This window comes from Lactuca sativa, chromosome 2 (assembly GCF_002870075.4).
Source record: "Lactuca sativa cultivar Salinas chromosome 2, Lsat_Salinas_v11, whole genome shotgun sequence".
In the NCBI taxonomy this organism is placed as follows: domain Eukaryota; kingdom Viridiplantae; phylum Streptophyta; class Magnoliopsida; order Asterales; family Asteraceae; genus Lactuca; species Lactuca sativa.
Window position 1 is genome coordinate 208,501,001 of NC_056624.2, and position 13,941 is coordinate 208,514,941.

Genomic DNA, 13,941 nt, shown 5'->3' on the forward strand with positions numbered 1-13,941 from the left:
ATCGTCTAAACTCTTATTCCTTGTGAGATTGAAGTGCTTTGGTGTGTTTCTTGAAGATTTTGAGAGAAAAGAAGAGTAGATCAAGAAGAGAAGAAGGAGGTCAGACATTTTGGTGTTATCTCAGTGATTTCCTTGAGGTATAACTCAGTTTCCCTCTGTTTCCATGCTTATAGTCCCTTATAGCTCCACTAAAGTCCTTCTTGAGCCACTTCCAAGCTTGATTATGAATTAGGGTTTGTAATAAGTTGATTAACCCTTAGATCTAGGCATGATTGAGCTCCAGGAGCTTAGATCCACTGCCTTTATGAAGCCATATTGCATGAAAGCCCTAGATCTACTCTTTTAGTGCATTTTGAGACCTAAAACCTTCATTGGTGTTTATTTACACATAAAGTTGGAAACTTTACGTGTTAATCAGGCCCTAGAAACCCAGATCTATGAATGGCATGAGCTGGATTCAAGCAAAATCGAGTATATAGTATTTGCATGTGACAGACTCAGCGAGTCGTTCATCGGACTCGACGAGTCAAGTCGCGAGTCCCCGAGTAGTGAGTCATGGGGTGTGACTTAGTGGGTCGGAAGCCAGACTAACTCATGAAGGAACTCAGCGATTTAATGCCCTGACTCGGCAAGTTCAAGGCAATCTTCTTGCCTCAAGAACAGACTCGGCAAGTTGTTCTTACAACTCGGCGAGTGTCAGCTGTAACGTCCCAAAATTCAAGACTAAAAATTTTCTTTTAATGAAACATTACTTAAAGCAAAATCATCAATCCAAACATAATCAGAGTATTAATTTCCAAAACACATGTTCGTTATCAGAGTAAAACGTTCCCATGCTGTCTAATCTATGGTGTGTGCCATGCGATCACCCCGAGCTCTTCCCTCTGCTACCGGAAGTACCTGAAACCAAAACTGAAAACCGTAAGCATGAAGCTTAGTGAGTCCCCCATCCTACCACATACAATGCACAACCACATACTATACATACTGGGCCACACCCGCTATCCTGGGCCTCGCCCCCTACCTCGGGCCTCGCCCGATATAACGGCCCAGCCGCTCCAGGCCCCGCCTGGCTTCGAGCCCCGCTCGGATACATATCTGTTTTGTTTAGCCCTCGCCTGTCACAGGGCATCGCCCGCCAACAAATAATAGCACATAAACATATCACAACACATAAGCTAAACACATACGAACTAATACTGTCTTAAGGCCTCGCCTGTCTCTGGGCCTCGCCCTTGTCCTGCTACTGATGAGTCATGGAACCCAGTCCATACTCTTACTATTTGTGAGATACGGGCCCAGCCCACACTCACTCTTTTCCTAACTCGGGCCTCGCCCCTGATCTGCTGCTAACGAGATGTGGAACACCATCTACACTCTGCTATTGGTGAGTTACGGGACCTCACCCACACTCACCTCCCTACCAGGCACATACAAGTATTACACAGACAACAAGTATAAACTACCACATAAACCAATCTTTGGGCACCCGCCCGCTACCAGTGGACCTCGTCCTGAATATCATACTAGCATATTGTGCCTAGGGCTAACCCCCGGGGTCTTCTACTCATAACTACATGGGCCGGCATTGTGGCCTTAGACCCATTCACAGAAAGGGAAACTCACCTGCACTGGCTGAATTTGCTGACGATCCCACTAGCTGCTGCCCAACAACTCTCGGAACTCCTGCTCCACTCGCTCCCCGAGCTACCAATATCAATGCAACACTGAGTCCAACTGACCCCTGAAAGACAACCAAGTTAACTCTGGTCAAAGTCAAAGTCCTGGTCAAAGTCAACCTTCTAGGTCAACCCTACTCGCCGAGTCACCCTACTGACTCGCCGAGTTCATATGTTCAGAGTCCTTCCATTCGCGACTCAACTCGCCGAGTCAGTCCATGACTCGCTGAGTCTACCGATTTTCGAGTCCTGACCTATCCAACTCACCGAGTCTCCATTCGACTCACTGATTCGAGTCTCAACTCGAAGGGTTTAGGCTTTCGCGACCTGACTCGCCGAGTCCAAGAACAGACTCGCCGAGTCCAAGACAATCTTCAACAGACTCGCCGAGTTGTTCTTCCAACTCGCTGAGTTCCTGCCCAATTTCATCCGACTCGACGAGCTGTTCATCCCACTCGTCGACTTCCTCCAAATCTTCATGCTACTCGCCGAGTCCACTCCAAGGACTCGCCGAGTCCATTCAGATCTTCATACATGCAGAGGACTTTTGAGTCATGCATGGACTCCAAACTGTAGATCTACCCTTCCCAAGCCTATTTCTCATGTAAAGTTGCAAACTTTACGCGTAGAGAAGGAGATGTAGGCAACATACACCATAAACTATGGTTTAAGGCAAGGAGGCTCCATAATCAATTCAATGGCAGATACTTTATGCTTCTCAAGACCATAATATGCTTAGATCCGAAGTAGCAACTTCAGATCTGGCTTCTAACTCAAAAGGGGTAGCTAATCATGGCTAAAAAGCCCCCAAAACTCACAACCAAAATAGATCTAAAGGAGGGAAACGACTTAATACCTTCAGTAACTCATAAAGTTTCCCCAATCTTCAGATCTAAGGCCAATCCTTGAAGCTTCAATGACTCCCCTTCTTCTTTTTCCTTCAAATCACTCAAAAATGGCTTGGAAGCTTGAATGAGCAACAATGGGGCTTAGCGTTCGATGTTCTGGGTGAAAGAGGCAGTAAAGGAACCCTAGGGGAGAGAATGAGACGTTTAAATAGGCTCCAAGTCCCGAATTTAGGGTTTTCCTCGCACATACCAGACTCGCCGAGTCTCCTTGGCTGACTCGCCGAGTCGGTCACTTACTCCTCGACCCAGATCCCGCTCGGACTCGCCGAGTTCCTCCTTGGACTCGCTGAGTCGTCCCTTAAAATTCGGGTTTCCTTTCCTTTCTTGGCCTTCCTGACTTTGGGTGTTACAACTCTCCCCCACTTAAACTAAAATTCGTCCTCGAAGTTTGCTATGGCCCACCGCCTACGATATGTGATTGTATGGTATGTGGTATGTTGGGGGAACTCACTAAGCTTCGTGCTTACAGTTTTCAGTTTTGGTTTCAGGTACCTCTTCTTCGAAGGGGAAGGAGCTGGCGCGGTAGCGGCCCATCACACACACACTTTGTATTCCGCATTATGAGATCCTCCTAGGAATTTGTACTCTGACTTTATTATGTTTTTATGAAATGTTTTCAAGACATGCGATAACTTTTATGAAATGATATGATCAATGAACGTTTTATTTATAAGGTTTGCTAAGAATATGTTTTAAAAATGAAAATTTTGGCTCGTATTTTTGGGTCGTTGCAATACCCTTATGATTTTTTTTTTATGTTTTTTATATTTAATTTAAATGAAAAAGAAAATACTTAATTAACTTGGGCTCACATCTCTCTCTCTCTCTCTCTATCTCTCTCTCTCTCTCCCCTATATGCTATTCTCCTGCACCATCACCCACTGATGAACTCTAAATTGAGAAGATGAACTCTAAATTCTTCCCCAATGACTATCGATTTTTCAGTGACATCCTTTATTTATTTGATTCCATTAACCCCTAAACCTATAAATGATATAAAACACGCATACAAAATTGATTTTTCAGAAATCAATTGTTCTTGAAGACCCATAAGCCCTTTTTCAGATTCAGAAGTTGATTTCTAGTTCCAAAAGCAAACCCAAACATCCGGTTTTTCTTGAAGAGCAAACATAAAATCGATTGTTTGTATGCGTGTGTGTTTGACTTGAAGAGCAAACATAAAATTGATTTTTCAGAAACCGATTGTTCTTGAAGACCCATAAGCTTTTGATCTGGGAATTTTCAGAAAAAACGCATCCAAACACCCCCTTGTCATCATTAAATTGATCATCCAAACATCTTTTAAAATTGGATAAAAAAACCCATGATTCCATATCCAAAATCAATCAACAAAGGTTCCAGATCCAAAAAAACTCATTAAAGGGCACAAATCGAAGTATCTGCGAAATGCATACCTGCATCTCTACATCCAACCTGGTAAACCTCATATAGTATCCTAAAGAGGTTCAAAACATACTCGCTAAAGTGATATTGAGTTGGGAACAAAATTCAAAACGAACTATGGAGTTTAGAAACAAAATCGTAATCGAAATCTGGAGTTTGGGTTACAGTGGAGAAATACGAAAGGGAAAGGAACAAAATCGAAATATAAAGTTGAGATCGTCGCCGGAGGTGTGGATGGAACTTCCATCGTGTCATCGTCCCCTGAATTTGTAAGAATTTGGGTTACAGGGGAGGAAGACGTAGACAAAGGGTTAGGTTTGGTCATCGTTGATTGTAGATTATGATTCAAACGGAAAAAATGGTGAATCTTGAACCCTCACTTTGTTTTTTACATCTGAACTCTTCAAAGATGTGAGGCTACTGTGGTTCATTTGAGGAATTTTGTGTGTGAGAGATCTTTTTGTGTTTGAAGTTGCGGATACGGATTTGTTCTAGTATACTTTTGTTCCTAATTGTTTGTATTTCTTGCATAAATAAAAAGTCATACGAGAGAGAGAGAGAGAGAGAGAGAGAGAGAGAGAGAGAGAGAGAGAGAGAGAGAGAGAGAGAGAGAGAGAGAGAGAGAGAGAGAAGAGAGAGAGAGAGAGAGAGAGTCCTCTCTTTATTTATCAATTATTAAAATAGATAATTATATATATTAAACTGAGAAAATGAAAGAAAAATGAAAAATAAATACACGAGGGGCATTACAGTCATTTCAATTTACCGAGGGACCAAATATGCATCGAAACTAGACCAAAAGGACTACCAATCCAAAAAATTCGAGGTTTGGACCAAACCTCGAAAAAAATACATAACACAAGGACCATTTTTGCAATTTTGTCAACTAGCAAAAAGAAAAGGAATGTTATGTCTTATAATTGAATAGATTTTGTAAAGTACAAAGTTGTAATAAGTAAATTTATTGAAATCATAATGTTGTAATTGATAAAAAAACGTAAAAATATATAAATAAAAATATTTTGTTAATGAATTTAACCTAAAGTTATTAGTTACAGCCATTGAAAATATACATCTTTTCCGTACTATGTCAGGCCATGAGTGACTTGTTGTCTTGTTAAATTGGGCTTGCTAAAGCATGATTGATTGAGCCCACAAAACCCAACCCGTTAACATTAACCCGGCCGCTTGCCATATTTATTCTTTCAATTAAAGTTATACGGTACAACGCTCTAAAGCATACGCTAGGAGGTCTTCAGTCTCGTTTATGTTCCCGCTATACCCTTCATAAACCTCCGAGGTTCTCTCTCGCCTATCGCCGCCACGACTGCTCTTCCTCAAGGCTCAGTCCACCAGTTTTCTTCCACACTCCAACGCCCTCAATCGGAGAGTTCTTGGTAGAGGTAACATGAACGTGTATTTGTCTATTTATCTACCGTATTTGCTAGTTTTGTTTTTTGTGTAATTTGACTTACACAACGTTTGGTATTTTGTTTTATACGTTCGTGCAGCTATGGAAAATGACGATGCTATGAATCCGGAGAACCAAAAACTTCCTACTTTTGTAATCAAAGTGTCTCACGAAGCTAAATTAAGAGAGTTATTACGTAACCTCACCTCAATTGATCTTCAGTTATGCTCAGAAGCGTCAAAAGAGTTTATGAAGTTACTTAGAGGCGATGAAGGAGGCGAAATGTTAAGACAGTATGTACAGACATCTCCCAATTGTTCAGAGCTTCTACAAGCATGGAATTTACGACAATCGAAGCCTGGTTTGTCTTATATAATGTCGCTAATTAACGTTATTTTGAGTCATAAAGACGGTGTTTTCAAACCCAATGATGTGGCCAGGATTCCACTCAGTCGGGCTTTAGATAAATTTGCTCGTTTGATTCTTGAAGAAAAATTGGGAGATGTTTATAAGGAGTTGAACAATAAAGAAGGCAAAGGGAAACATGCTGCATTGTTGTTGATGGCTTCTGTTGTTAGAAGGGGTTCTGGGCTGGCTTCTGATGTTGCTAAGAGTTTTGATTTTAAATTACCAAACTTTTTGAAGCTAGCAGAGTATGATAAGAGGAGGAAGAACATGGAAAAGATAAAACGAAAGAGTTCTACAAGGAGGTCATATGTTAGGTTTGCTATGTCCTTTCTGGAAATTGGGGAGCCTAGGCTGTTGAGGTGGGTGTTGCAGCAGAAGGAAATGTTTTCTGGTGTTCTTCGTGGGCTTGGGAGTGATGAAGAAGACACTGTTGTTTATGTTCTATCTACATTGAGGGACAAGGTGCTTGTCCCTGAGTCTTTGGTGCCTGTGGGGCTTCGAAGTGTTCTATTTGGGAGTGTTACTTTGGAACAGTTGATTGACATATCTGGAAGAGATGATGGTGAAGCTTCCACTGAGGTAGCACAGAAGGTTCTATTTATGGTCTGCACTGACCCTTCTAATGGTTTGATGCCAGATACAAAGGCATCACCCTTTCCCTTGAAGGGAAATCCAACACGACTTTTGGGTGTTATGAAGAAGCTCAAGGCTACTGAGATTGACTTTCACAGGGATTTGCTATTAGGGATTGTGCGTGGAAGGCCATCATTTGGTTCTGCATACCTTGATGAGTTCCCATACAACCTTGAAGATCATGCAAACTGGTTACATTCCTTCTTTACTTTTTCTTTTGTGTGTGTGTGTGTGTGATATTACTTTTAGTTTTATTATGTTACTGAAGTACTTGCAGGTTTGCTGCTGTTTCATTGGCTGCAAACTTGATCGCTTCGGTGAATGCAGGTTTGTCTTTTGATTTTCTTGATTCAAAGCCCCAGGAGCCACAGTCTATTAACAGATCTGAAGTGCAAAGTATAATAAAGTGCATAGGTCCTCGTTCTTTTAATAGAATAGTCATGAATAAGGGATTACTTCACTCCGAGTCTCAGATACAACATGGAACATTACGGCTTGTTTTGGAGGCATTGATGTTATTAGATTCTCTCTTTTCTGCTATAAACCATAGATCAGAATCTAGCAAGCAAATTGAGTGTAAGTGGGTGTCACTTAAGCAAGATATTCAGAATGAAGTGCAGCTGTTGCTCCCTGATCATCAAGTCTTGTTGTCATTGATTTCTTCTCTCAATAGCCGCTTCAAGAGTGAGGAAAGAACTTTGAAAAGAGGTCCAGATACATCTGTTTTACTTGAACATCGCTCTAGAAGTAAGAAGTTAAAAACAAGTACTACAACTGAGGAAACAGATATTCTTGTTGGTGGTATTAGTTCTACCCTGGACATGGAAATCCCAGATGATGATGGAATAATCCAGGAAGAGGATGTTGTGAAAGACTCTGAAAATCTGAAGGGTGATGCTAGTTTAATCACACAACTCTGGGAATCACATGAAAGCAATAATCTTGACATGCTCACAGAAGATGAAGAATCATATTTGTACTCCAAGTTGCTTGAAGCCCTCAAATTTTATCATGTAAGTTGAGTTTTTCAGAATAATGGTCATGTTGATACAACATAATATTGGTTTCTAACAGTGTATGGTGTTAACTTGCAGCGTACCATGCCATCTGTTCTAGAAGGATCATTTGATTTCTTTAAAGTTCTACCAACCAATGTCATATCTCTACCAAATATCCTGCTGCAATCTTTATTGTCACTATTAGTTGAACACATTGGTTACTCTTCAAAGAAAGATGTTCCCATGAGATGCCCACCATTGATGTACAAACATCTGATGCATTTCATTAATTTAGTTGTGAATTCACCTGTGAAAGACATAAAAGATCAAGCTTATGTGCTGGCACATGCAGCCATGTTAAGTACTGGAGCTTTTGACAATTACAAAAGGGAAATTGATGCATGGCTTTTGTTTCTTCCTGGGTTTAGCACCAAATCAACTGTACAGAACTTCTCTTCTGTTGTCAGCTCCTTTTTCTGTGATGTTGTTTCTACACTTGGAAACAATTTATTCAAATATTGGGATCTTTTCAGGTCTCAAATCAACCACTTGGAAAACACTAAAGGTTTGACTTTTGTTTATTATTCCGAATATCTTTTATGAATCCTTGTAATTATACTTTTATCTTTTTTCCTATCAGATATGCATCCTCAGGCTCAGTTCAGTCCTCTCTTTGTTTGTGTCCTTGAAAAGTGCCTAAGGCTGCTCGGTTCCGAGTCTGGGACCTTTACTTCACCTGAAAAATCAATGATATCTATATATGTCAGCAGCACTTTGAGATACCTCTTGCAAACTCAGGTATGTAGCTTTACACCCTGCTCTTGTTTTCTAAATAATATTAGAAGATCTATATGTCTTGATTTTATGCATGACAATAGAGAGATATGATTTCTGTAGGTGGAGCCTGGATTGCTATCTTCTCTGATATGTCTTTCATTATCCGAGAGACTCAAGGATGTTGATGACAATTCCTGTGAGTGGAGGCCATTAAAAAGCCTGTTGCACTTTTCAAGGAGTATTGTGAATCAAGAAAGTTGCATGTTTTCTTCAGTTGAAAGAAATGGGAGCCTTGATGATGATTCTTTTATCAATCTTCTTGGTGCAAATGCCACTCTAGCAGAGAGTGAACATAATTCTGGGATCACCACTGCGTTTATATCATCATTGCTGTGTGCTTCACCTGATCTAATATTGCAGCATTTCCCAGAAGTTATATCTATTTCACAGAAACTAAGTGGAGTTCCTTTTTCTATCCTATATTCTATCTGTTTTCTTGAAAGGAGTTTTTTCAATGATATCTGCAAGTCATGGCCTGAATTGTCATTTTCGGGATTAGAAAGGGCAGTTGATGATCAAAGCAAAGGGGATTCAACAAATTCTTGTGAAGCATTCTCTTGTTTTCTGAAGCAGGCTCCATTTTATGTGGTGTTTCCAGCTATTATAAGCCCTGGATGCTTGTATTTATCCAAGTCATCCAACCTTCTGGACTTGCTGTTGGCTAAGCTGTCAAAAGAGATGTCTGATAATTTTGTTTCTTCTTTCAGCCTTGTGTTTTTCTGGTTTTATCATGTACAATCTTCCTACCATAATGAACCAGCTGAAGAGTATATACAGATTTCTGAAATCTGTTTTGCCCTCATAAAGAGCATGTTGGCTCCTGGATCCAATCTTTATGTCCAAGAAATTGCTGAAACCATTTTCTGTCATCCTGCTGTTGTAAGTTCTTTAGAAAGCCCATTATCTGCTAACAAAGAACTAAAAGACGACATTTTTCAGCATCCAACAGATAGTTTTCTTTCTTTAGCAAGAGAAGGACTTCATATAATGGATTATCATGTTTTACAAGCAGTAGAAATGTTTTCTAACCGTTTGCATGATGATTTTGGGCATGGAAATAAGACGATTGCAAGGGTTTTCAAGTGTTTCCTTCAGAAATTGGTTCTGATGCTAAAGTACAGGTTTGCTCAGTTCATAGAATCCCAAGATCCTCTCTCCCTGATTCCAACATTATTTGCTATTCACACCTTGATTCGATTCATATCCCCTCAAGAGCTTCTTGAATTGGCTTATTGGATTTTCTCCAGAGTTAATGAATCATCTGTTCCTGAATCTTTTAAAATCTCTGCTCTGTGTGTTGGATTAAACATTGCTGGTTGTGCTTTCGACTTGCTGCTGTGTGATGTCAAGAAAGTGCCACTATGTTTTAGTGGCATACAAGATTTTGATGTTGCTCTATTTGAGAAAGTGTATTTTCACATAGTTGAGATTGCCTCCCATTCTGAACTAGTTGTTGCAGATCTTTGCTTGAATAAAGCTGTTAAGATTGCAAATATACATACTGCTCCAACTCCAACTCCTCAATCTCTTCCACATTCCATGGTCATTTCAAGGATCATAGAAGCCACACCCATGAATTTGCTCTCAAAATGCCTTAAAAAAACCAGCATGATTAAGGCTAAACTTTTGTTTCATTTAACCGAGTTGAGTATCCTTCATCTATCTTTCTTTGGACTTACTTTCATGGAGATGGTGAACAAATCTTCAGTCAGCAAAAAGAGGAAGAGTGGTGTACATGATGATGGCATGTTAATGCTTCTGCCAACTGCTCTATCTTTCTCAAATTTCATCTCCATGAGATATGGGGACAAGTGTTATGAACATCTTAGAAGCATACATGCTTTGTATTGGGAGATATTATCCAATGGGTTCTCTAACTGGAAGAGCTTTGTTTCTAGAGACATATTTCAAGTGAAACCAGACAAATCCGTGCCTTCAACTGTGGAAGAACTTTGTGATCTTTTCAACAACACTCTTCTTGGAAGAGCAGTTGCTATCATGCAACACCATCTTGTATCGAGTGAGGCCACTGTCAAAATGAGCAAGCGATTGAAGTTATTTGATTCTGTTCTTCCATCTGGAACTGATAATCTTCTGGATTGTGGTGCTTTTAAAATTGATCGTTATTCCATTGATCAATCTTTGAACCTTGTTATGAAGGTGGTAACAAAGGTACAACTTTGTAAGATATTGCTATTTCCTAAAGGAAAATTTCAACCTCTTGCTAAAGGAAATGAAGCAAACGGAGAGATAGAGCAATCTTGTTCAGAAGTAATGTCTAACAAAGAACACTTAAGAAGTGTAGTGTTCATGAACACATTGGTGTACACTTGGCAGTTAATAGTCGAACAAGTCCCTTCAAATTCTATTTCAGTTGAAGGCACAAAATGTGCATTGTTCAGGCTTTTGGAGATTTTTATTTTGAGGATTATCATTGAAGTTACTGCAGAGATGCGTAAAAATTCTGATATGAAATCAAACTCTGTTATTAACCTAGAACAACTTGCAAGATCTTGTCTTCGTTACAGGTTTGAAGATCCTGCAACACTCAGCATGCTTCGATCTGTTCTAACTTTTGAAGCAGAAGATAAATCCTTCCATATTCAAATTCTTCAGCTGCTGGTGAATCACTCACAGTTTGCACCCACCATTCAATCTGCCTCCAAACCTTCTACCTCTCTACAGTTTGGTATCATTTTTAGACCCATGTCAAGTATTCTGAGATCACTTACTTTTCATAATGCCATTGTTAAATCAGATCCTGATCTCTACATGAAGCAATTGGAAATTGTTAAATTGGTTAGGGTGCTATGCAGTTTCAGGGCTCAGATGGGCTGTATGTTGTTTGAACAAGATATTGGGGTAACTACTAGAGATCTGATGTTCTTGCTTCTATCTTCTTATGGTGCTACTCTCACTAAAAAAGACTTGGAGATATACAAACTCATTCAAGAACTTGAAAGTATTGATGAAACAAACCCTAGTTATGTAGCTGATATGGATTATCTATGGGGAGCAGCTGCTACAAGGGTTAGAAAAATACGTGAGACAGAAAAGGCCTTTTCTTCTGATGACATGGATGATGACTCAGAAGCTGTTGAAAAAGGGCGGAAAAGTCAATTCAGAGAAAACCTTCCAATTGATCCAAGAATGTGTGCAGCCACAGTACTTCATTTTCCCTATCACAGAAGCATGAGTCCAGGAGATAATGCTGGACATGTGGCTGAGGTACTATGTTTTTATTTTTTTCTATTTTTTCTTGCAGCCTGTTCATGTGTCTATTGTTATGGTTTTTTATGAGGGCATTTTTGTAATTCAGGCACAAACTGATATTGAGTCAAGAAACATATATGATCCAGTTTTTATCTTGCGCATGTCACTACATGGTTTGTCAATGGATTACATCGAACCTGTTGAATTTGCAAGCTTAGGCCTGCTTGGTGTTGCATTTGTTAGCTTATCTTCACCTGATGATGAGATGAGAAAATTGGGTTACAAGGTTCTTGCAGTATTCAGGAATGTTTTAGAGGTTAGCAATGCTTGTTACTATTATTCAAGTTTTTTTGTTTGCTCTTTTTTATTGATGTGATTATGGTGTATTTTGTCAGATAAGTCAAAAAAGAAAGGATATAAACCGAGTTCGCCCATTACTAACATATGTGCAAAATGGCATATCAGAGCCATGGCAGAGGATTCCTTGTGTGCATGCTTTATTTGCTGCAGAAGCTTCTGTGTTGTTATTGGATCCTTCAAATGATCATTACAAAACTATAACCAAACTTGTAATGCATTCCCCTATGAATACAAAGGTATGGAGTTTCCTTGTGTTCTTGCGTTCCTTATACAATTCTGTTACTAATGTGATTTGGCTCTTAAACTATCTTGCAGATGATATCATTCTTTGATGAGTTCTTCTGGAGTAATTCTGCTAGTTTTAAAGCAGATAGGATATGGATTCTTCGCCTACTATATTGTGGCCATAACTCAGAAGATGATGCTCAGATTTACATCAGGAGCTCAATTTTAGAGAAACTGCTTAGTTTTTATAGTTCCTCTCTTTCAGATAATGAATCAAGGGAATTAATCCTTGAGGTAACAAACAAGCTTTTATCTACAAGTTATGATGCATTTGTATTGTTTCCTTACAAATAAATCTGTTGATTGTATGCTCTGCAGATTGTGAAGAAGTTTATGAAATTTGATAAGACATCAAGATATTTAATCGAGCGATGTGGTGTACTTTCATGGTTGTCTTCCCTTATTTCCAACACACACAAAGAACATAAGGGTGTTTTAAAGACACAACTGGAGATAGTAAATGGTGTTGTCACATCCATGAACACAAGTCAATGGTTGGAAACAAATTGTGTGGAGCAACTGACACAACTCACACACCATTTGTGTGTGCTCTTTACGCATCAGTTTGAGGTGGTGAAAGAAATGCAGTTGGTTGATTCGGTTTTGGAAGTAATCTGTTCAACATTGAAGATATCAGAAAAGAGGAGGGAAGTATTTCAACCACATTTGAGGTTTTCAATTGAAGGTGTATATGGATTGTTTGAAGCAGTTAATGCATGTTGTTGTAATGGAGAGTTAGGACTTGAAGTTGTGCTGATGACCACTCCCCAACCAGGAATACTCACCATGGTCAGTATTAAAATATTTAATCTCAAGTTTGAATTTTTGTTGAGTTAATATTTATTAATAATTATTTCAGGATGGGGAAAAGCTTGAGAAGTTTTTGTTTTGGGCAGTTTCAATTGCTTCATCAAAAAGTAATGGTTCATTGGTATTGAAGCTTTTAAGGTGGTTGACTGCTTCTGTAATTCTTTCATGGCGATTGGGAGACGAGGAGGGATCAAAAATGAAATGTTACAAAAGTTTTCAATCTTTTCTGGAGGCAGGAGGAGTAGTAAGTGGGGTGAAATCTGAATCTGGCAATGAAGAATTATTAGGGGGTATCATATATTACCTTCAACAGATTGTTGGGAGGAGGAAATATGAAGTAGATGTGCTTACATCTGTTGTTTCTTCACTTTGTTTGTTGCTCTTTCCTCATTCCATTTCCTCCCACACTGACACCGACACAGGTAATATCAATTTATAATATCTTTTTAAACCTTCATTTATTATTTCTCCTAATTTCATTAGTTTTAAATAATGTATCCATTGCACATTCCAGATGGAGAAAGTAGTTTGAGGTCGTTGCTATCCAGAATAGGGTCTCCCCCTGAAGCCGATCCTAAATGGAATTGGTAAAATTCTCATCTCTCTCATTGTCTTGTCTTGTCTGGATAAAATATAAAATATAAAATATAATTGATAGGTTTGGTTTTATTTATTCCTTGTACAGGTCATTTGAGCAGCCATGGAAGGTGAGTTGTTCTTTAGATGAGATTGAAGCGTGCCAGTCTGTTTTAGTGGTGGTTTCAAATGTTCTTGGCAAAAAGTTGTCACTTTCACACTTTCTTACAAATTTAGATGTAGAAACTTCAACCAAACTCGTCTTCTAGAGTCTGACTCAATGAATCATGTATTTGTTATTCATTGCTAATAGAGAAAAAACCCTCCAAATTTTGATTATTAATCTTGTCATTGTCCTTGTTGAAGAATGATATAATATATATTAATATTAACATTAGTTACTCTCTATCAAGTATTTT

At 39.1% G+C, this 13,941-nt stretch overlaps 1 protein-coding gene across 2 annotated transcripts; it reads left to right on the top strand.

Annotated features, from left to right (window-relative positions):
* The first annotated feature begins 5,231 nt into the window (after positions 1-5,231).
* LOC111882539 (uncharacterized) lies at positions 5,232-13,930 on the top strand. 2 transcript variants are annotated; one of them, XM_023878915.3, is made up of 13 exons: positions 5,232-5,394; positions 5,503-6,634; positions 6,721-7,456; positions 7,538-8,006; positions 8,082-8,239; positions 8,339-11,506; positions 11,598-11,807; positions 11,887-12,087; positions 12,167-12,370; positions 12,455-12,925; positions 12,996-13,368; positions 13,461-13,533; positions 13,632-13,930. In XM_023878915.3, the coding sequence occupies exons 2-13, from the start codon at positions 5,505-5,507 to the stop codon at positions 13,789-13,791; spliced, it is 7,353 nt and encodes a 2,450-aa protein (XP_023734683.1). In that variant the 5' UTR covers positions 5,232-5,394; positions 5,503-5,504; the 3' UTR covers positions 13,792-13,930. The 2 variants fall into 2 exon arrangements, with proteins under 2 accessions (XP_023734683.1, XP_042755394.1); XM_042899460.1 differs by lacking the exon at positions 5,232-5,394 and having other exon boundaries at positions 6,501-6,634; positions 6,771-7,456.
* Positions 13,931-13,941: the final 11 nt, after the last annotated feature.

Excerpts from the sequence above, each read along its gene's own strand:
- LOC111882539 (XM_023878915.3), top strand. The coding sequence starts at position 5,505 with ATGGAAAATGACGATGCTATGAATCCGGAGAACCAAAAACTTCCTACT. Across the intron at positions 12,088-12,166 it reads ATTCCCCTATGAATACAAAG|ATGATATCATTCTTTGATGA; the intron begins GTATGGAGTTTC and ends ACTATCTTGCAG. Across the intron at positions 12,371-12,454 it reads CAAGGGAATTAATCCTTGAG|ATTGTGAAGAAGTTTATGAA; the intron begins GTAACAAACAAG and ends TATGCTCTGCAG.